The sequence below is a fragment of the Ovis aries genome, chromosome 1 (genome assembly GCF_016772045.2).
Source record: "Ovis aries strain OAR_USU_Benz2616 breed Rambouillet chromosome 1, ARS-UI_Ramb_v3.0, whole genome shotgun sequence".
In the NCBI taxonomy this organism is placed as follows: Eukaryota; Metazoa; Chordata; class Mammalia; order Artiodactyla; family Bovidae; genus Ovis; species Ovis aries.
Genome location: NC_056054.1, coordinates 50,516,178 through 50,539,973, shown reverse-complemented (window position 1 = coordinate 50,539,973; position 23,796 = coordinate 50,516,178). Strand labels below are relative to the sequence as shown.

General features: G+C 36.6%; 1 protein-coding gene across 2 annotated transcripts in view; it reads right to left on the bottom strand.

Moving 5' to 3' along the window:
• The window catches only part of TNNI3K (TNNI3 interacting kinase), a 339,724-nt gene that overhangs the window by 232,236 nt on the left and 83,692 nt on the right, over positions 1-23,796 (bottom strand). For both annotated transcript variants that reach the window (XM_027971210.2, XM_042249786.1), the window contains exons 6-7: positions 6,587-6,685; positions 4,009-4,147 (exon numbers count right to left, since the gene is read on the bottom strand). In XM_027971210.2, the coding sequence (XP_027827011.1) occupies positions 4,009-4,147; positions 6,587-6,685 (238 nt within the window). The remainder of the gene's footprint in view (positions 1-4,008; positions 4,148-6,586; positions 6,686-23,796) is intronic.

Here is a 23,796-nt window from a genome sequence, read left to right as displayed (position 1 = left end):
ATGCCCTCAAATAATTTACAATCTAGTTGAATAGTCAATAATTACAGGCCTGAAGAAATACAAGTCAACACCAAGCTGCTAAATTGCGGATTTGCTTTAGCACAATTTTTAAAATTAAAAATAATCAGATCAACTGCTCTACAGCCACTTTTTGTTTTTTTATTACTCTGTCCATCTGTATAGAGGGCTTTATTCAAAATAGAAAAAAATAGCCCTTAACATTCATTTTCATTATTATATGTAATAGAAATCATCCGTTGAACCAAAAAAGTTTATGGAAAGATTTTCTTTTAATAATAAGCAATAGGAAGGAAAAGAAAGTCAAGATACTAGTTTATTTTTTTAAAGTTCAAATAGAATAATCATTAACATCTAATAAGCATTGATTTAGGCCTTATAGCTGCTATATTTGTAGACAATGATTCTTATTTTATTGTTCTGTAAGATCTTAAGCCAAAAAGAAATCTTCAACAAAGTTACTGAACTCCTCCTCTGAGGGCTGTTATTGAAAAATGAATCTTTGAATCTTTTATATTAATGAGTGGCTCAGAAGGACCCTCTTCCTTCAGAAGAATGTTCCTGGCTGTTTTGATTATCTTCCTTTTTAAGATTCTTTTCCTTTGTTCATGTTCTGCTGGAAGTCAGGGAAAGTCAATACCATGAGTCAATGCTTGAGAACAGTAGGGAGTGCAGGGAATCAGGAGGTCACATGAGGATTCTTGAGGTCCAGAGGGGACATTGTAAAACAGAATAAAGCACAATATTCCATTAATTCATGATTTTCCTTTGGCCATCTCTGGCCCCACCCAACATTGTTCTTCTCTAGTTGAATCAATAAACTTCAAAGCAGATTATTTCCTTGATAAATTATCAGCAGTAGCCTGGACATTATTCCCATCAAAGAAGATATTAATACCAACCAAAGGGACAGGCCAGGAGAAATCTGGATCAGATGCAGAGTTTATATATTATATATAACTCCATTTCTGCTTCAGCCATTCTGCTACCTTAATTTTGTCGTAGACCAATTTGCAAAGATAAAAAAAATATATATTATTATTATTATTATCTGAGGAAAACTGAATGTATGAATGATAGTCTGTTTGTTCTAACTTAATACATAATTTAGAGGTCTAAGTAAAGGAAAATTTTAAAGAAAGAAATACCTGTAAATCATTATTAGAAAAATATGTAGTCACTAGTCCTCTACCTTGAAGAGCATATGTGTTCAATAGTGTATTTTGAAAGGAAGAGTAATGAATATGTAGGTAGATGGATGCTACTTCCTGCTTAATTCTGCTCATTGATCTTAAAGATAGAATAAACGCTTCCATATTAACCCAGCAATGTTAGCACATCCCAATAACTCAACTTCCAAATGTATCTTAAATAAATTTTCAGTAACAAATCTGTGTGATAGCTCTGAAAAGATATATTGTTTTAAATAAATTACTTCTCTTTACTGACCATGTCCTAGAAACTTGTGGCTTTTTCTGATATCCATGTCCATGTTAACAAAATTATATCTTTATCAGATAACAGAAATTAATAGTTTCTAAACTTAAAAATTTCCATTTTTAACTCTGTATCTCTATTTTTAGAAATACAAAAAGAATTTAACTTTGTACCTATAGTTTTACAGATACAAAAAGAACTGTATCTCTATTTTCTTCTTATGGAATCCAGCAATATTTGACCTTTCCAATCTCAATCAACAAGCATTATGTGTCTCCTTTTTCATTTCCCTACAAGGTATAAAGAAGACTAGGGACTTAAAACACATGTGACTGAATAGGTCAGTCTCCTAAACATGCTGAACATGCTTTTGGAATTACATTTTGGTTAATTTTATAACCTTAATTTATTTTCATTTGTGATGTCCTGTTACTATGGAAACATAATGTAAATACCAGATTTCAAATTGTGCTCCTTTTGGGGTCATTCATTTACTCCTCCCCTTATGTCCATTAACCACAGGCAAGGTTCAGACCTAAAATAAATCATCTGAAGGCTTAGATATCTTTTAGAGTAAGTGAACTAGCTGATAATAAATCTTGTGCAGCATCCACTAGCACTAAAGATTTTCTGGTTTATTCTTTGCAATTGGTTTAAGTGCAAAAGGGACTTAAATATCAATTGTGTATTAGAAGGAAATACAATGCTTAAAAATCTGAATCATGTCTCTTGATTCTTTTAAAAAATGATTGAGTAGGAGGCATTAGAGTGCTTCTGCGAGTCAGAAAGAAAATGCTAAAAATTATATCATATGATGCCGGTATGTACAGGGAATACGGGTGCAGCACACATTTCAATGCCTTTTGTAGAAGAGTCCTTTGATCCTGGAGACATGCTGATCATAAATGACACTCATTTTGACACCACTGAGCTTTGGAGTTGTTCAGAGGAATAAAAGGCTGAGGTTGGCATTGATAATAAAAGGAAGAATGTGAGCAGTTCCTGACCCCTTGGAAAAGTGAGGCAGTTTCAAACACAATTATGTGCTCAGTGATTCACACTAGTGTACTTCTGACTATTCTAAAACAACAGAATCAAAGAGACTGCTTAAATAAGGTCCAAGGAACAGCGCTCCTTGCATCCTGACAACACAGGTTGTTTATGATAATGCTATAGAAAAATTCCTGATTTTCTGTACACTGGCTCAGAAAATGGTAGAAACTACATTTCTCAAACATTGCCAAATAAAACGGTCCTGTTTCCAACATGGAAGTGAAACTGCCTTAGCCTCTTGCCACAGTTGTCCCTGGGAACCTTTGTGTTTTCCTTATGAGTAGACGGAAACATCGATTAGTTTTATTAACTGAATATCAATCTCAACCTTGGACCAAGGAAATGGCAGTTCTAGAGCTTTGACAACCTTGTGCTTTTGGAAATGTGCATCATTTCTGCTGCAAAGGCCAGCAGTTCTTACAGCTGGGCTTTTAATTAGGTCTCTTGAGGGTCAGTGGAAGAAGGCTGGATATGCCTGAGAGAATTTAACAACAAGATGTAACTCTGAGTGAATCTGTGTCAAGAAATAAAGTTTGTGAGGAAGATAAAAAAAGAGAAAGAAAGAACTTTTCTTTAAAACTTTCAGTTTTCCAAAACACATTTTGTAATTTAAAAACTAAAAAAGTTGCAGAAAATTTTATTCTATTAAATGCATCTAAAATATTTCTGTGTATTCTAAAGCTTTTTTCCAAAACCGATCACACTCTAACTCTATTTCCATTTAAAATAATAGTAGTCTTAAATACAGAGGTGGATGCGGGGAGTAACATGGAATGCTCATATATAGCTCTGGGAATGAAAAATAGTGCAAATATTTTGGAAAGCTGTCTGAAATTTCTCCCAAAGTTAAACATGTATATGACCTTTGATTCAGCAATTCTCTCTCTCTCTCTCTCTCTCTCTCTCTCTCTCTCTCTCTCTATATATATATATATATATATATATATATATATATATATCTTCATTTTCTAAAAAATAGGAAAAATTAACCTATGGCAATAATAGAAGCCAGAATATTGATTATCTTTGGTGATGAAAGCTATTTACTAAGAAGTGGGCACAAAGGATCTTTCCAGGTGAAATATTTGCAACCTTCCAGATAAAAATACTATATCTTGATCTTGGAGGCTTTTGTGTATGTCTGTTCAAAAGGAAATATTCACTTAATACTCAGTTAAGATTTGAGAATTTTGCTACATGTAAGTTTTACCTCAATTAAAAAAATATTAGTGAGTAATAACAAGTAGGAAAAACTTAGAAAAACCCCTTACTTTTATGGTCATACCTAATATATTAAGTTGAAATAAAATATGCAAAGAAGGATTAACATATAGGTTTAATTAATATATTAAAAATAATAAATTATGACTTGAGGAACAAATTAGGACTTGAAAACTAGAATCAATCAACTTCATGATTATTCTCTAGCAAATAAGTAAAGTAGAAGAAAAAGCATACATAAAGTAAAAGACTGCAAAATTCTTCTAACCATAATCTTACCATCTGCTTTGCTGCCTTCTTCCACCAAGAGTTTCGCAATATTAAAGAATCCTTTTGCAGATGCTAGGTGGAGGGGCCTATCTCCAACTTCACCACTTACATTTACATCAGCACCAAATTTCAAAAGGAGGCGAGTTACCTAAAGGATCCAAACATTTGTGATTAGTGTCAAATGTCAAATAATAATGCAATGCTTTCAGCAGTATGGAAGGAGACATATCATTAAGATGTTCTTTTGGTTAATTTTTGCCTGAAAAAAATCCTAACTCAATTGGCCTAAACAATAAGGCATTTATTATTATATCACCTAGCAAGAAATTAAAACCTGGAGCAATTTCAGAGTTCGGTCTTAATTGCACATAAACAGTCTTCTCTAAAGTCACCCATAATCATCTCTGAACAATCCTTTAAAATCTTCTTCTGGCCAGAGTCAGCAGTGTTTATGTGATTCTTCATTTTCATAGCGACTTCATGCATAGGTCATCAATGGTCATCTTGTGATTAGGATTCTAGGTCCTGTATTGATTTGTGAGTAAGCAGGAGATAGCCATACTAGCCTTTAGCATCTTCCCACACTGGTTGAGATTCACAGCTCAGGAGTCTTCCAGGGGTTGTTTCTGGTAATTTACGGGATTTGTTCAAATTATTTACACATCCACTTAGGATTCTCTCAAATACTTTTTCTAAACTTGACATTGTTTCCTCTGGGAATTTCAGAAGTCATCACAGTGATCCCAAGAGATAAGTTAAGTTGTACCAGTGCCATTAAAATAACAGTTACGGGAGGACTCCTCAAAACTCTTGACCACTGAGGGCCTTCCACTGTCGTCCAGGGGTTAAGACTTTGCCTTCCAATGCAGGGGGTGTGGGTATGATGCCTGGTCAGGGAGCTGAGATCCTACATGCCTTGCAGCCAAAAAACCGAAACATAAAACAGAAGCAGTATTGAGACAAATTCAGTAAAGACTTTAAAAATGGTCCATATCAAAAAAATCTCTAAAAACAAGTCTTGACCACTGACGCATCAGCATAAATGTGAATTCAAGCTCTGAAACTATTTTGTGGCAGCAAATAAATATATTTTGGGCAGAAACCTCTCAAGAATATGGTATACATTTGATAGAAATCTAGGCGGAAAAAATAGCTGGTGGAATGTGGGAGAACTTCTTATTGTGCGCAGTGGGTAAAGAAGAAAGGCTGTGAAATTAGGCTTCTATTTTTTCGTTATGTCACTTTGAGTAAATGAGTTGGCCTTTTCAAAATTCAGTTTCTCCATTGCTAAGATGGGAATACCTCATAGGGTTGTTGTGAGGATTAAATAAATTATCACACATGAAACACTTAGAAAAGTGCCTGGTACTCAATAAATGATATCAGAAGAGGTAGCACCAGTGTGGAATGTGTGTTTTATTCATTTGTTGGCTAATGGGTACACCTATGTTTAATACAGGAGAAAGCTGAACAGTAGTAGACATTTAGTTTTAGGAACCTTGCACTCCTAAGCAGATATTTCCACTTATACAGACTCCACAAATTCTGATTATGTGACTTTATAATGGACAGATTTAAACTACCATTGAAATCGATTGTCTATTAAGCACTGTTATTATATACCTAGGAAATATTGCTCTTGGTACAAAACATCTACTCTTCCACTTAAAAATAAGTAAATAAACAAAGGCCAAGGAACATGGCATATCAGGCACATTTATAAACCAAATGTGCCATCTCCATGTCAGCATATTTTAGTAAGTGACAACAGCATCCATAAATTACTTATGTGCTGTCTTTGCACATAGAAAGTGAGTCCCTTATCATAAAAGGGCCATCCACATTTTAGCATAATTTTATAATACTGTGACTATATATTCAGGAAAAGTAAACAAATTTAACACTCTACATAACATGCAGAGAAGCTCTTTATGTTTCTGCTGGGTGATGAGGTTAATCGCCAAAGAGGATGACTTAACAAACAACGTGCATTGTGTATATCCTGCCTGTGTCTGAAATCAGAAAAAGTTTGGAGTTTTTCATCACTTGAGCTTTGGACCCTGTACTTTCAGAAGCATTTTCAGTACCCAGCTTTCCAGTGCACTCCAGTGCCCTCTGAGCAGCACATCAATGAAATGAGCCATCTTCCCTAGCTAGAGGTCACGCTTCACAAGCTTGAGAGTGTCCAGGCATATGCCAGCCAGCAAAGAAATAAAGGCACAATGACTGGAACAGCACAGAGACAAAAATAAGTTTGATTTTCAACTTGGGGTCCTCAGGAAGTGCAATAGCATGACCTCTACAAAGGTGTAATTCTGCTGCATAACTGAGTAATACTAGAGATCTAGGGAGATAAAATGAGGAGGAATGAAAATGGTCAGTGAAAATGAATAACTAGGTAGCTGCTATTTTTCTGTGGATCTACAAAAGCTTTTCAAGGGTGGAAGTGATGCGAAGATGGCAAAAATGATTCAAAGGATAACTCAAGTAGCCTTTCTTTGAATATAGTACAGTTTAAGAAAACCCTGGAACACTTAAGCGACGCCCCAGGCTTTGGACTTACCTCGTCACTTACTTACACACTTACCTGTTCACGCCCATAGTGTGCTGCAATGTGCAGTGGAGTGAAAAAAACTGAATCTTGAACATTGACATTAGCTCCATGCTGCAGAAGCACATCGGCAGCCTGGATAAGAAAGAGCTGGCTTAGGAGATTCACTGGGGGCATCTGTCCAACAAATTCATTTTACAATTAAAATGTATTAATATAATTCGTCTTTAGGAGTCACCATTCTAAAACACAATATTTTTCCATCTCCCTTCTTTGAAATCTCCAATGGCTTGCTTCTGCCTAGAAAATAAAAGCCAAGCTCCTTACTATGGTATTCAAGGTCCTCTCAATCTGATGGTATCCTTTAAAATGTACTTTCCATGACTCTCTTTCATAAACCCAACTGTACAATCAAACTGCCTCCATTTCCCACTTCTCTGAGTCTTTGTTCACATTATTTCCTCAGTCAGAAGTTCCCTTCTGCCCAATCTACAGATATTTAAACCCAAGGTAAATGCCATCTCCTCCAATATTTCTTTACTTTCTCTCTATTTGTTGCCAAATTATTTGCTAAAACTGCCTTTCTTCCTTTTACATCTCACTCAACTTTCTTCCATGCTATTTAGAACATTTACAAATTTATATACATGCCTTATCACCCTTATTAAAGACCAAATTCTTTAAGGACAAAATGTATGCCAAATTCATCTATATAATTCTACCCTAGCATGTTGCCATGAAAATAGTAATCATTCAATAAAAATTTGTTGAATGAATGAGTGATTAAAACAAACAAACAAACAAAAACCAGCAGGAGCTATGGACCAACTGCCTTCATGGAAAGGCACAGACTGCCAACAAATCTGCTGACCCTTTAGATTTATTGTACCAAAGACTCATCTCCAAGCCTCTTTTCTCTAGAAAACTGATTGAAGTCATTTCCTCCAGATGTGTTCTTTTTCACTGTAAATTTTTCTAATGTACTCTCTGTTCCTTAGCTGGTAAAATAATATATATTTGGGCAAATTTTCAAAAGTCTGTTAGTCTTAGAAGAGAGAACATGAAGCTGGGATCAAAGAGCTCAAGGAACATCTGTTCCCACACCTCTTCTTTTCTCTTCTATGCCTTCATCCTAAGTCGAGGGCATAAATGGTAACTGGAGTGCCTCTGTCTCACTCCAAAACATAGAAAGATAGGTTCCACTCTCCCATTTTAAAGGTAAAGACACTGAGCCTCAAGAAGGATTTTTAACCTATCTGAGGTCATACAGTTAATAAGAAGCAGAACTGGAATTCAAATTTTGGCTTGTTTGAAGTTTCTTTGCATCAGCTCCTTCCTGTGACCTTGATTGCATTAACACTAACCTTTAAGCAAATGAACTAACTGAATCAACCTCAGGTAAAATGAAGCTTTCTGTCAGTAGAAGCTTGTTAGATTCGGCTTGGAATTGAATTCTGGAACCATTTATATCAAATGTCTGCTATCTTAGACTTCACATGCCTGTGAATTCAATCTTGGGAACGTTTAAAGGATGTCAAATATGATCAAGGTAAATGGAACTTTTTACAAATTCTCTTATTTTAAACATAGCATACAATAAAGTAGACAGCATGAATTTTTATTGTAAAAAGGATTCTCAAATGTTAACATATAGACCCAATTTCTTAGGCATAGTTCCAGAACTTACTTTCATTCTAAAAGATAAGGGCTCTTAGTCCAATGTAATTTTTTCCTACGTTTGCACTTATCCAGTTATTCAGAAGGTCAATCTTTTGGCTCAATATTCATTAATTATGAAGTGTTGGCCTTCTGAGAAACTGTCAAAATGCAAGATTTAATGAAACCACACAGAGTCATTATTGAACTGTACGTTTTAGTTTGTTTTAAAATTCAAGAAAATAGTTAACCATTGAGAGCAATGTACATTGGAATTATCTGAATAATTTCACAGGCTATTTATATACATTTAATGCATCTATTGGTTCTTATGATATTTCAAGTCATGATAGGGAGTATATCTCCTACCAATTTTACAGGGATACAATGTATCATGATATACAAATATGCTTGTCATTGTGGTTAAGATAAATGCACTAATATTAATGCTTAGGCTGGAACATATATCCATTAAATAATTTTAACCATACTTCCCCTAATCTAGAACCTGAAAGAGTGGGTAGATCAATTTCATCTCCTTTCCACTACATGAAGTCCCACGAAGTCCCATGAAATCCCAGACTGAATCGCTTTTATTCACCACTATGCTAAATATATAATAGGCATCCAGATAATTATTGAAATGGACTGTATTTCTAGTTAAAAAATAGGAATATATATCTATTAGTCATAAAGGAATTTAAACATCAACAATTAGGATCCAAATATATGATAGAAATTTTTAAATAGTTCAACACACACATTTATTGATCCTTTACTCCGAATTAAACTTTAGTAAATCCCAAGTGCTTGCTCCATGCCAGGAACTGTCAGTGGCATTTTTACATACAATGTTGAATTAAGTTTTCTGCTGGCCATAAAATTCTGTTGTACTAAATAATTTTGAGAAAATCCATAGTTTTGATTTTTCTCCCCCAAAATAATAACAAAACTACTACTGAAATTGTATACTAGAAAAAAGTCTTATAACAGAGAGGATGTCTTAATAATCTTTAAACTCCTTAAAATAAAGAACTTTATCATACTTAGATTTGTATAAATGATATACATATACATAGTATGAGTATATATATTATTATTATTAAAGAACCAAGATTCAAACATTCAGTTCAGTTCAGTCGCTCAGTCGTGTTTGACCCTTTGAGACCCCATGAACCGCAGCACACTAGGCCTCCCTTTCCATCATCAACTCCTGGAGTTCACCCAAACTCATGTCCATTGAGTCAGTGATGCCATCCAACCATCTCATCCTGTCTTCCCCTTCTCCTCCTGCCCTCAATCTTTCCCAGCATCAGGGTCTTCTCAAAGGAGTCATCTCTTCGCATCTGGTGGCCAAAGTATTGGAGTTTCAGCTTCAACATCAGTCCTTCCAATGAACACCCAGGACTGATCTCCTTTAGGATGGACTGGTTGGATCTCCTTGCAGTCCAAGGGACTCTCAAGAGTCTTTTCCAACACCACAGTTCAAAAGTATCAATTCCTTGGTGCTCAGCTTTCTTTATAGTCCAACTCCCACATCCATCCACGACTACTGGAAAAACAATAGCCTTGACTAGACGGACCTTTGTTGGCAAAGTAATGTCTCTGCTTTTTAATATGCTGTCTGGGTTGGTCAGAACTTTCCTTCTAAGGGGTAAGTGTCTTTTAATTTCATGGCTGCAATCACCATCTGCAGTGATTTTGGAGCCCCCCAAAAGAATGTCCACCACTGTTTCCACTGTTTCCCCATCTATTTGCCACGAAGTGATAGGATCAGATGCCATGATCTTAGTTCTTTAAATGTTGAGTTTTAAGCCAGCTTTTTCACTCTCTTCTTTTAATTTCATCAAGAAGCTCTTTAGTTCCTCTTCACTTTCTGCCATAAGGGTGGTGTCATCTGCATATCTGAGGTTATTGATATTTCTCCTGGCAATCTCGATTCCAGCTTGTGCTTCTTTCAGCTCAGCATTTCTCATGATGTACTCTGCATATAAGTTAAATAAGCAGGGTGACAATATACAGCCTTGATGTTCGGGTATTCTTTATTGATGAAACAAATAAGCATGACAAAGTGTCTGTCACAAAGTCATTGTTTTATGACCACAAAAAATGGGTTGGAGCTCTTTGTTTTGATAGGAAAAGAATTACTATACATTATTCACTAAAAATATTTTCATTTGCTAGTTGACTTCTCAAAATATCCAAGTAGAATCTCTACAATTTCCAGGTTGTAATTTAAATACTTATTCGAACATTCTGCTTTTTCTTCCTAGAAGGTTTCTGTTTTCCAGCTCAGTTCCCAGGTCCTCTGAGAACCTTTCACAAATACTTTACTGTATTAAACATTTCTTTCTTTAAATGCTTATATTATTTATCCTCACAACTTAATCTTTTCATTATCACTGTGTGTAAACCACTATTATACAAAAATTAATTAAACTATCTATTTTTATCATGTTCTGAACTTGTCTCAACGAAGTGTAGGAAGTTTTGATTCCAGATTAAGAAGGATTTTTCACCTGAGACGTGAACGTGAAGTTGCTCAGTCGTGTCCGACTCTTTGCGACTCCATGGACTGTAGCCTATCAGGCTCCTCTGTTCATGGGATTTTCCAGGCAATAGTACTGGAGTGGATTGCCATTTCCTTCTCCAAGGAATCTTCCCAACCCAGGAATCGAACCTGAGTCTCCCACATCATAGACAGACGCTTTACCGTCTGCGATCCCAGGCAAAAGGCCGAGACCTGAGACCTGAGACACTGGGATTTAATCCTTCTAACTAGAAGAGTTATACCTTATCATTTTAAATTCCAGAGATTTAAAAAGTAATGCCTACAAGAGAAAGGTCCTCATTGTTCTTATTTGCTGAATGTTTCTGCTACAGCATGGCTTTAACTTATTGACTTACACCCAACTGGCTTCTGACTATGAACTTCATCTTCTGAAAATCAGTGACAATGATGAAGAAGAAAAAAATGACTACATCAATAGGAGCTAAATGTCTCATGGAAGAGAAAGTAAAGTAAGGTAAATTCTACATGGGATAAAATGGCAATCAATCAGAGCTGAAATTCCCAAAATTAAATATAAGTGTTTTATACCTAGTAGACTTTCCATAGATATCTACACTTTGAAATTAAGTTTTTCTTTGCTTTATTTAAAGTGATATCTCATTTCTTGTGACTTCTTTGGAATCTCCCTCAAATTCATACTTACATTGATGTTCTCCTTAGGATTTATAGTTTGTTTAGAGCCACAGTTTTCTCTTCTCTATATCTTTATCTAACCTTTACTATTGAGACTTATAGAGAACAGAATCATGAATCTCTTTTGGGATAATACCCACTTCCATTTAGTAGAAAATCTATATTAACAAAGTTTTAGAAGAAATGTTTTTGAAAGTTTATGCCTCAGGAAATCAAAATGATCCCAAAGATTTTAATATGCAAGTTGATTTAGATTTGAAATTTTTCAATGCTCCCAGTTCTAACTTAAGTGACTGTGTGCTCAGTCACTCAATCGTGTCCAGTTCTTTGCCATACCATGGGCTATAGCCTACAAGGATCTTCTGTCCATGGAATTTTCCAGACAAGAATACTGATCGAGTTGTCATTTCCTCCTCCAGGGATCTTCCTGACCTGGGGACAGAACCCACATCTCTTGTGTTTAACTTTCAATAACCCATTCCAATTGTGTCCCATTGAACAATTACCCTCTCTTCTAAACTTTTCATTTTTTTTTCAAGAGTAGTCTGCATCTTTTATTCACATATTCTCACCTCTTAATCACTCCTCAGCCCACCTATAGTCTGGCTTCAGACCAGAATTTCCAAACTTCAGGGAAATTTCTTTGGAAAATGACATCAAAGATCGCCCAACTGTCAATTCCAATGTATATCCTTGGGTCTTTCCCTTATTTTAACATTTCTCCAGCATTTCTTATGATTTGTCTTCTCCTTAAGATCCTATCCTTCCTTAGACTGACTGACATAACGATCTTTGAGTTTAATCCCTATGTCTCTGCCAGCATTTTATTGTTCTCTAGAGGCAACTCTCTGTTTATCTCTCTCTTTTTTTTGGAATGTATTGTTACATTTATTTAGATTTTTTTTGTATATGTAATTTTATTTTATTTTATTAAAAAAAATTTTTTTTAACTTTACAATACTGAGTATTTCTCCAGTGTTGCCTTTTTATCACTAACATTGGATTGCCTCCTGATTTCCTTTGTCTGCTTTAATTGCCTTGAATTAATTAAGATAATACATGGAAATCATTTAGGACAAAACTTGGTAAGCTAAGAGGAAGTGTTCAGTGGTAGTTATTAACTATCTTGCCTTAAACATTCTCTAGTTGATTCTATCACTATTGCTACCACTGCTGCTACTAATACTGGTACTATTTCTACAACACACATACACAAACAAACACACACACAATTCTCTCTCCAGATGCATGTATTTTACCCAGATTCCTCCAATATGGGGTCTACCCTACTTAGCAGCTCAGAATTTGATTAGATGGGGGCTTCTCAGGTGGCTCAGTGGTAAAGAATCTGTCTGCCACTGCAGGAGATGCAGGTTTGATCCCTGGGTCAGGAAAATACCCTGGAGTAGGAAATGGCATTCCAGTATTCTTGCCTGGAAAATTTCATGGAGAGAGGAGCCTGTTGGGCTACAGTCCATGGGGTTGCAAAGAGTTGGACACAACTGAGCTACCGAGCAGCAGCAGCAGACTGTTTATATATTTCCCCTGTTTCCCAATTACTTACTCTGGGTTTATTTCAATGATCTCATCTTTATCACTTGCCCTTTGATTTTTGGTAATGTGAATGAAGCATTAGAATGTGTGCTTTGAGAATGTTGTCATTTAGTTGCTCAGTTCTGTTTTTTTTTTTTTTTTTTTTTGCAATGCCATGGACTGTAGCCCAGCAGGCTCTTCTGTCCATGGGCTTTCCCAGGCAAGAATACTAGGATGGGTTGCCATTTCCTTTTCCAGAGGTTCTTCACAACCCAGGAAGTGAACCTGAGCCTCCTGTACTGCAGGCAGATCCTTTATGACTGAGTCACTATGGAAGGCCACCTATGAGCTCATATTTAGCTAAATAAGGATATCTCACAACAATCTCATGGCTGCTGCTGCTGCTGCTGCTAAGTTGCTTCAGTCGTGTCTGACTCTGTGAGACCCCATAGACGGTAGCCCACTGGGCTCCCCCATCCCTGGGAGTCTCCAGGCAAGAATACTGGAGTGGGTTGCCACTGTTACTAATAATCCCATTTTAAAAATAGGAAAAATAAGGTTAAGAATCACACAGTTTTAAGGAAAAGCACCAAAATTTAAACTCGAATCTATAGATGTCCAAAGAATCATACTACTTCACGGTGTTTTTCTTCTTACGTGTGCTATTGTTTGGGGGCAGCCTATAATTGCTTGCCACCTCAGACAGTTCTATACAGGATATAGCCTTGGTTGATGTTCTTCAAGGATTTTCAAGGACATCTGTGTAGCCAGTATATCAATAAGTATGATTCTGACTTTGTAATGCTTGCAGATAACTGAAAAAAATAAAGTTAAAAGTTATTCTAAGTAGACATTATATGTTAGGGAACTTGAAGAGTCATATATACTATGACAAGAATTTTAGAATTTTTCCTGAATTTTTTCCATGAAGGGTTTGACCAACAGATTTCCAGCAAGAGCAAAGTATATTCTGATTTGCACCTTAAAAAGATCCTTCTGGTAATAGTATAGCAAACAGACTGAAGAGACAGCAAACTAGAAGCAGAGTGACCAGCTAGCAGGGTTCAGCAGCCAGCTAAAAAGAAAAAGATAAGGATAAAAATGGTCTAGCAGATAAAATGAGGTAGTAGTAGTATCCAAGAGATGGAGAATGGACTTTAGCGATATTAAGACGATACAATTGCATGACTCAGCATATTGGGGGTGGGGGGAGATGATGGAAGTTATTACCAGATGATGACTATAAAAGAGGAAGACTATAAGGAGAAATAAGCATGAGGGTAAAACTGTGTCTAATTTGCGAATTTAAGAAGTAGGAACATCACCTATAGTTTCTCTCAGGTTAATCACTTAACATATTTAGTTTATTCTAGTTCCCTTTAGCAATTCATTGTGAGCTTATCCAACACCACAGCTGTTTCAGCTGGGGTTGATCCCTCAATCAAAATGCAAACATAATTCCTGAGTTTTTAAACAACTACCAAAAGCTATGCCAACTAAAAAAACCAATAATTCACTTATCCATTTGTATTTAAGGCTTCATTACCTAGCATTTTAGATCATAACATTGCCTTAGATTTATCATAAGCACTTCTTTTGATTTTATGCTCTATTTTCTATAAAAAATTTTAACTGTATATATACTGACTTCTCTACACCCATTACAACTGTTAAGTGAGAACTCCCTATCATATAGTTCCAGAGGTTTTTCATTTATTTTTGTAAACTAAATGAATATTGAATATTTTTGTAAAGACTTTTTATTTTACCTGACATAGCTCTAATTAAATATTTGAGTACAAAAACGTACTGGAAAATAGTTTCTTCAGGCTGTCACAGAAATGAGGTTCTCTTATGTGATCTTTCTCTTATTATCTCAGGTTAAAATTAAATCTGGTCTGAAAATTACTCAGAAAATTATTCCATAAGATAACATTATCAAAGAAATTAAAGGGACGCTTCATATTGTTATGTTGTAGAAATAGAGCTTAAAGGTATATCAACTTATATACATAAAGTAAAAGAATTCCATTGATTATACAAACCTATAGTTTCTCAGGAAATTGTAATAATGTAAGTAGAAAAGCTGGTGGGTGAAGAATGATGAGAAGCTGTGAGGTCAAGGCTGGAGCTACAAGTGGGATCATTTTAGAGAAGTAATAATTGAAGTTAAGCGATAACACCAGTTCCATAGGTAAAAGGAGATACTTGAGGGATATTTATGGCTAAAAAGTGGGAAAGAATGGAGCCAGCAAAGGGAAGAGAAGAGTCATTCATGAAAGAAAAGGAGAACAAAGGAATGCTTGTTAAGGAAGCCCATGGAAGAGAAATTTTAAAGAAAAGACAGGCTAAATTTTCTGAGCCTTCCAGCTAATCGTCGTCTTGCTGTGCTATTTTCTTTCTTATATATATTCTTTTTTGCAGCATTTCCTTATGTGAGGGTCTTATTTTAAAATCCCTGGCTGAGAAAACAGGCTTTCTATGTTTACTGTGTTATGAATACATCATGTTCTATGCATTTCGAAAGCCACAATTTTTTCTTCCTTATGAGATTTATTTTTATAGCTTGCCAAAGGTCCAGCATTTTTCGGCTATACTGCAATTGTAGAGACTTGAAAATTGTAGTACAAGTTAGTCTCCCTCTCATGGATGATCTTCCTTACACTGCCTATACCCTAGACATTGTAACCTGACAAAGAATTTTCTCATGACCTGTCCTCCAGCCCAAGACACCTACTGAAATCATGTAATTTGCCTCTACTTGAAAAATAAACTTCAAAATTACAGTTTGAAGGTGAGTTGCAGTCAACTAATAGAACATAGTTCAGTTCAGTTCAGTACAGTTCAGTCGCTCAGTCGTGTCTGACTCTTTGCGAACACATGGATCGCAGCACGCCATGCCTCCCTGTCCATCACCAATTCCTGGAGTTTACCCAAACTCATATCCATCGACTCGGAGATGTCATCCAGCCATCTCATCCTCTGTCATCCCCTTTTCCTCCTGCCTCCAATCCCTCCCAGCATCAGGATCTTTTCCAATGAGTCAACTGTTCGCATGAGGTAGCCAAAGTATTGGAGTTTCACCTTCAGCATCAGTCCTTCCAATGAACACCCGGGACTGATCTCCTTTAGGATGGACTAGTTGGATCTCCTTGCAGTCCAAGGGACTCTCAAGAGTTTTCTCCAACACCACAGTTCAAAAGGACCACATAAAGATTTTGGCTCTTAGATAAAAATGATTAATAAAAATCTTCCTAAAAAATATTCCAAAGATCAATTTATTTCCACCAGCAGGGATTTAAAAATAAAAAAAGACAACAGTTAAGTCTCAGGTTCAGGGGTTAGTCCTGTTTCAAGCACACTATACAGAATGTTTAGGGCTTTTCTTTTTGAGCTTCCTCATTAAATAAGGCAGAAAACATTATTTGATAAACTGCAAGATATTAACTTAAGTAATCAGTTATATCCTATAGGCTCTTTATTTAACAACATAATTAAAAATGTTGGTCTGCAATAACTTAGAATAAGTGACACAATAATATTGGTAAATCCAGTCATAACCGATTATGAAACAGTATGTATTGACTGGTATACAGATCAATTATAGATAATTTTCTTTCTCGATAAGTTTATTAAAAGAATATCCATCATTCAGTCAGAGACTTATTATCAGGACAGAAAGCAGAAGGAATAATGTTGGTAACTATTAAAGTAAGTCAAACTAAGATAAACACAAGAAGACTAATAATTGAAGCCTACAATGAAAATGAAAAAAGTGCAATACCAAGTATGCCTGTCAGCTTTAGACATAGAAAGGGCTAAGAAATAACTGTGGGTGAGACTCGAGCCCAGACTTCTAACTGTTTCACATGGGTGGTAAATGGCAGAACCTGGATACAAAGAAACCTAGGCAGGTTTGTGCCAGAGACCACATACCTAATGACTAGTCTATATATTATATATTGATTTTCCTCGAAGCTCAGTTGGTAAAGAATCCACTTGCAGTGCAGGAGTCCTCCTGCAGTGCAGGAGACTCAGGTTTGATTACTAGTTTGGGAAAATCCCCTGGAGAAGGAAACGGCAAACCCATCCCAGCATTCTTGCCTGGAGAATCCAATGGACAGAGGAGGAGCCTGGAGGGCTACAGTCCATGGGGTTGCAAAAGTTGGACATGACTTAGAAACTACACCACCACCACATATATTATACTGCTGTAGCCAAAAAACATTACTTTAGAATCCCAGTTTCTTTAACCTTTCAAACATTTTTCAAACTTTTACTTAATGAACTCAGCATAAATACTCAGCAGGGGTACTCTGATAGACTTGGCTTGGGTGGCTCCTGGATGTAGGAGGCATGAGCTTATAACTCCCTCCTTTCTCCTTAAATAAGCTCCAAGGTACCTCTGGAATGCTAGACATCCAGAAAGCGCGTACTGGAAATTACTGTTCAACAAAAGAGTTGCTAGTTTGGGGAAAACAGAATTGTCACCACATTTACCTGCTAGTCATCCTTGATTCTAAGAAAAAGACAGGGTCAAATAATATAAGTATAGAATCATGCCAAGTTTCCTGGGTTAATAGAGCTCTTCTCTTCTAGACATAATTTATAATCCCACTATAAATCTATCTACGTATACATTTGTTATCATCTTTGAGAAAATGTAAGTGGTATTGCTATCTATGAGGCTAAGTAGTTCCCTTGAATGTCGGAATGACATTTCTCATGAATATTAACAGAAAATGACAAAAGTTATGAAATATCACTTCCAAGATTAGGTTACAAAAAGACCGACTTCATCTCACTCCATCACTCTTGGACTTGATCGCTCCATCACTCTCTCTGATGGAAACCAGATGTCTCATTATGAACTTTCCTAAGAATAGCAGCACATGGTGAGGCCCTGGTGTCTTTAGATAATAGACAGAGAGGACCAAAACCTGCCAAGAGCTACAAGAGTGAGTACAAACGAGGACTCTCTTCCTTCAGTCCTTAAGAAGACTGCAGCCTCATTAGAAACCTTGTGAGAGATACTAAGCCAGGGGACTCAGCTAAGGTATCCTAAGATACCTTAGCTGAGATACCTTTTGTTGGACTACAAAAATGGCAAGATTAAAAAATGTTTATTGTTTTTAAGCCATAAAGTTTTGATAGAAATTTTTTATGCAGCAAAAGTTAGCTCGTATATGGTTGTGACTCTCAATTTATTACTAAAAAATCCAGGTCACAACTGACATCTAATATTAAATAGTTAAATAGGCCACTTCTGAATATCAAGAGGAACAACAGTTCAAATCAGCAAATATTTATGAGTGCCTAAGTTTTCTAAGCACTGTGCTAGTTTCTGGGGATCAAAGATAAATTAATTTTTCAAAAGTATTACATAGGTCAGTGGAAGAAACAAAACAAAATGATTATGATATAAAGATAGAGTAAAAATAGATTTTATATGTGATAATACATGGACTAATATAACAAAAGAAAGGCTATCAAAATAAAAGAAGTTATAAATTAGTTCTGTAAAGACAGTGAAACCTATAGCCGGGAAGGTACATGGAAACTGAAATAGAAGTTTGCTAAGTGGAAAAGGGAAGATCATTCATTCATCCCTTAAACTTATTTGATCATCCAATAGTAAGTGGCACAGAACATACGTTTGCCAAATTCTACTATTTCTTAAAATCTAGTTCAAATTCTATGCACCTCTTGAAATATTTTTAGACTTCCAGGTTCATTGAATTCATCACTGAGACAAACGATAACGTATCCCAGTATCTTTAGAATTACCTTGAGGCTTTATAAGAATGTATTACAGACACCCTCTTTCAAATTACTGAATCAGAATTCCTAGATACTAAAAATATGCATTTAAAAAAAAGCTTCTTAGAAACTTTCTCTTGCATCCAATATGGAGTAACAAGGAGTAGTCTGGAGAAGCTAAGGTAGCTAGAGGTCATAAGAGAGAGTACCAGAAACAAGAGAATTGAATAAAGAGAGAAATATAAAGACCTGGAGAAGGTTCCCTTAGAGGATAAAGCTGAGCACTGAGTAGTGTGTGCTTGTGAGGCAACTACCGCTGAATGGGAAAAGAACCAATGAAGATTAGTGATAATTGTGCCCAGTGCTCACACAAGTCCAGGGTTAATGCCTAGGCTCATTACCCAGACTGGAAATGCTCCTGATTCATGGGGCATTGAGCAAAATACTCACAAGAGACTTCTCTCAGTAGCTGGTCATTAGCCTTACACGGATTATCTGGGTCGTGAAGATCTTTTTCACATAGTTCTTCTGTGTATTCTTGCCACTTCTTAATATCTTCTGCTTCTGTTAGGTCCATATCATTTCTGTCCTTTACTGAGCCCATCTTTGCATGAAATATTGCCTTGGTGTCTCTAATTTTCTTGAAGCAATCTCTAGTCTTTCCCATTCTATTTCCTCTATTTCTTTGCACTGATTACTGAGGAAGGCTTTCTTTTCTCTCCTTGCTATTCTTTGGAACTCTGCATTCAAATGGGTATACCTTTCCTTTCTCCTTTGTCTTTTGATTCTCTTCTTTTCACAGCTATTTGTAAGGCCGCCTAGAGGGCCAGTTTGCTTTTTTTTGCATTTCTTTTTCTTGGGGATGGTCTTGATCCTTCTCCTGTACAATGTCACGAACCTCCTTCCATAGTTCATCAGGCACTCTGTCTATCAGATCTAATCCCATGAATCTATTTCTCACTTCCTCTGTATAACTGTTAAGGATTTGATTTAGGTCATGCCTGAATGATCTTGTGGGTTTCCCTATTTTATTCAATTTAAGTCTGAATTTGGCAAGAAGGAAACAGTTCTACTTCATGGCAAGTAGATGGGGAAACAGTGGAAACAGTGGCTGACTTTATTTTTCTGGGCTCCAAAATCACTGCAGATGGTGATTGTAGCCATGAAATTAAAAGATGCTTATTCCTTAGAAGGAAAGTTCTGACCAATCTAGACAGCATATTAAAAAACAGAGACATTACTTTGCCAACAAAGGTCTGTCTAATCAAGGCTATTTTTTTTCCAGTGGTCATGTATGGATGTGAGAGTTGGACTATAAAGAAAGCTGAGCAGAGAAGAATTGATGCTTTTGAACTGTGGTGTTGGAAAAGGCTCTTGAGAGTCCCTTGGACTATAAGGAGACCCAATCAGTCCATCCTAAAGGAGATCAGTCCTGGGTATTCATTGGAAGGACTGATGTTGAAGCTGAAACTCCGATACTTTGGCCACCTGATGCGAAGAGCTGATTCATTTGAAAAGACCCTGATGCTGGGAAAGATTGAGGACAGGAGGACAGAAGATGAGATGGTTGGATGGCATCACCGACTTGATGGACATGGGTTTGGGTAGACTCTGGGAGTTGGTGATGGAAACGGAGGCCTGGTGTGCTGCAGTTCATGGGGTTGCAAAGAGTCAGACACAACTGAGCGACTGAACTGAGCTGAACTGAACTGAAACAGTTTGTCAGCTTCTTAAAAAATTGTACATAAATCTACCAAATGATCCAGCTTTTCTACTCTTAAGATTTGTTCAAAGTAAAGAAAAGCACATGTCCATATGAAGACATTATACAGTAATCTTCATGTAGCTTTATTTGAAATTCCTAAAAACTGGAAACAACTCAGATGTCCGTCAATAGGTAGATAAACACTGTGGCATATCCAAACAAAGAAAAACCACCTACTGACTAGACATCTTATTTGATCATTTATCATAAAATTGACATTTAAATTTTTCACATTTATGGATCTTTTACCCTCTACTTCCAATTCTATACACACACATAATATTCCCCCATTGTTCCTCATCACAATGAACTGGAAATCCTTTATCCAGTTGCTGACACCAGAAACTTATGAGTTTTTGTGGACATCATTGTCTCCTGTACCCCCTCATATATAATTCATCAGCACATTAATTTAATTTTACCCTCTAAATATTTTGCAAATCTGCTCTTATCTCTGCATGTCTACTAATACTACCCATACTCAAGCAATCATTATAGATTATTGACTCCAAATATATTTGCTTGCATAAATTCTTCAAATTCAGTTGATTTTAAACATTGTACCTATAATTATTCTATCATAATGCAAGTCTCATCATGTTGTTGCTGCTGCTGCTGCTAAGTCACTTCAGTTGTGTCTGACTCTGTGTGACCCCATAGACGGCAGCCCACCAGGATCCCCGACCCTGGGATGTTCCAGGCAAGAACACTGGAGTGGGTTGCCATTTCCTTCTCCAATGCAGGAAAGTTAAAAGTTAAAGTGAAGTCGCTCAATCATGTCAAACTCCTAGTGACCCCATGGACTGCAGCCTACCAGGCCCCTCTGTCCATGGGATTTTTCAGGCAAGAGTACCGGAGTGGGTTGCCATTGCCTTCTCTGCTGATCATATTATCACTTCTCAAAGGCTTTTCATTGTTTTTAGGAGAGGAGAGAGAAAACTCCTTAACACAGTTTATCATCCAACCCAGGGAGATTTTGAGAGTAAAAGAGGTATTCGCTTAAAGAATAAAGGGAGCTTAGGTCAAAAATATGATCAGGGATTTTCCTGAAGAACCAGGAATATAATATCACTCTACAAATAAGTCTAGTGGGCACTGGACCCCTAACCTTTAACTCTTTGTTTTTCATTTTCTACCCATCTCCTAGGTCCCTTATCTCCATCCACACACATTATAGTCTTGTTGCTGTACTTCCTATAGTCAGACAGTTTTAATATATACGATTTCCTCTTCCTGGAAAGATCTCTCTGTTTCTCAACTTCTCATCTGTAAAGTAGAAATGAGTTTGCCTATTTTGAAGGGCTTTTTAAAGGATTAAGAGTTAATATATGTAACATTGAAAGTAGGAAGTAAATACCTGGCGTAATGGGCAAATGTACCTTGGAGTACAGAATGAAGCAGGGTAAAGGCTAACAGAGTTTTGCCAAGAGAACGCACTGGTCATAGAAAACACCCTCTTCCAACAACACAAGAGGAGACTCTACACATGGACATCACCAGGTGGTCCATACCAAAATCAGATTGATAATATTGTTTGCAGCCAAAGATGGAGAAGCTCTAAACAGTCAGCAAAAACAAGACCAGGAGCTGACTGTGGCTCAAATCAAGAAATCAGATCAAGAATTATTGCCAAATTCAGAGTTAAATTGAAGAAAATAGGGAAAACCACTGGACTATTCAGGTATGACCTAAATCAAATCCTTTAGGACTATACAGTAGAAGTAACAAATAGATTCAAAGGATTAGATCTGATAGACAGAGTGCCTGAAGAACTATAGACAGAGGTTCCTGACACAGTACAGGAGGCAGTGATCAAGACCATCTCCAAGAAAAAGAAATGGAAAAAGGCAAAATGGTTGTCTGAGGCGGCCTTACAAATAGCTGAGAAAAGAAAAAAGTGAAAGGCAAAGGAGAAAATGAAAGATATATGCATTTGAATGCAGAGTTCCAAAGAACAGCAAGCAGAGATAAGAAAGCCTTCCTCACTGATCAATGCAAAGAAATAGAGGAAAACAATAGAATGGGAAAGACTAGAGATCTCTTCAAGAAAATCAGAGATACCAAGGGAACTTTTCATGCAAAGATGGGCACAAAGAAGGACAGAAATAGCATGAACCTAAAAGAAGCGGAGGATATTAAGAGGTGGCAAAAATACACAGAAGAACTATACAAAAAAGATTTCCTGACCTAGATAATCACAATGGTGTGATCACTCACCTAGAGCCAGACATCCTGGAATGCAAAGTTCAGTGGGCCTTAAGAAGCATCACTACAAGCAAAGCTAGTTGAGGGGATGGAATTCCATCTATTTCAAATCCTAAAAGATGATGCTATGCAAGTGCTGCACTCATTATGTCAGCAAATTTGGAAAACTCAGTAGTGGCCACAGGACTGGAAAAGGTCAGTTTTCATCTATTCCCAGAGAAAGGCAATGCCAAAGAATGCTCAAACTTCCACAGAATTTCACTCATCTCATACGTTAGTGAAGTAATGCTCAAAATTATCCAAGTCAGGCTTCAATAGTATGTGAACTGTGAACTGTGAACTTCCAGATGTTCAAGCTGGTTTTAGAAAAGGCAGAGGAACCAGAGATCAAATTGCCAACATTCATTGGTTCATCAAAAAATCAAGAGCGTTCCAGAAAAAACATCTATTTCTACTTTATTGACTATGCCAAAACCTTTGCTGGTGTGGATTACAACAACCTGCAGGAAATTCTTCAAGAGATGGGAATACCAGACTACCTGACCTGCCTCCTGAAAAATATGTATGCAGGTCAAGAAGCAACAGTTGGAACTGGACATGGAAAAACAGACTGGTTCCCAAGTGGGAAAGGAGTATGTCAAGGCCGTATATTGTCACCCTACTTGTTTAACTTATATGGAGATTAAGTACATCATGAGAATTGCTGGACTGGCTGGAATCAAGATTGCTGGGAGAAATATCAATAACCTCAGAAATGCAGATGACACTACCCTTATGGCAGAAAGCGAAGAAGAACTAAAGAGCCTCTTGATGAAAGTGAAAGAAGAGAGTGAAAAAGTTGGTTTAAAGCTCAACATTAGAAAACTAAGATCATGGCATCTGGTCCCATCACTTCATGGCAAATAGATGGGGAAACAGTGGCAGACGTTCTCTTTTGGGGCTCCAAAATCACTGCAGATGGTGATTCCAGCCATGAAATTAAAAGATGCCTGGTCTTTGGAAGAAAAGTTATGACCCACCTAGACAGCATATTAAAAAGCAGAAACATTACTTTGCCAACAAAGGTCCGCCTAGTGAAAGCTATGGTTTTTCCAGTAGTCATGTATGGATGTGAGAGTTGAA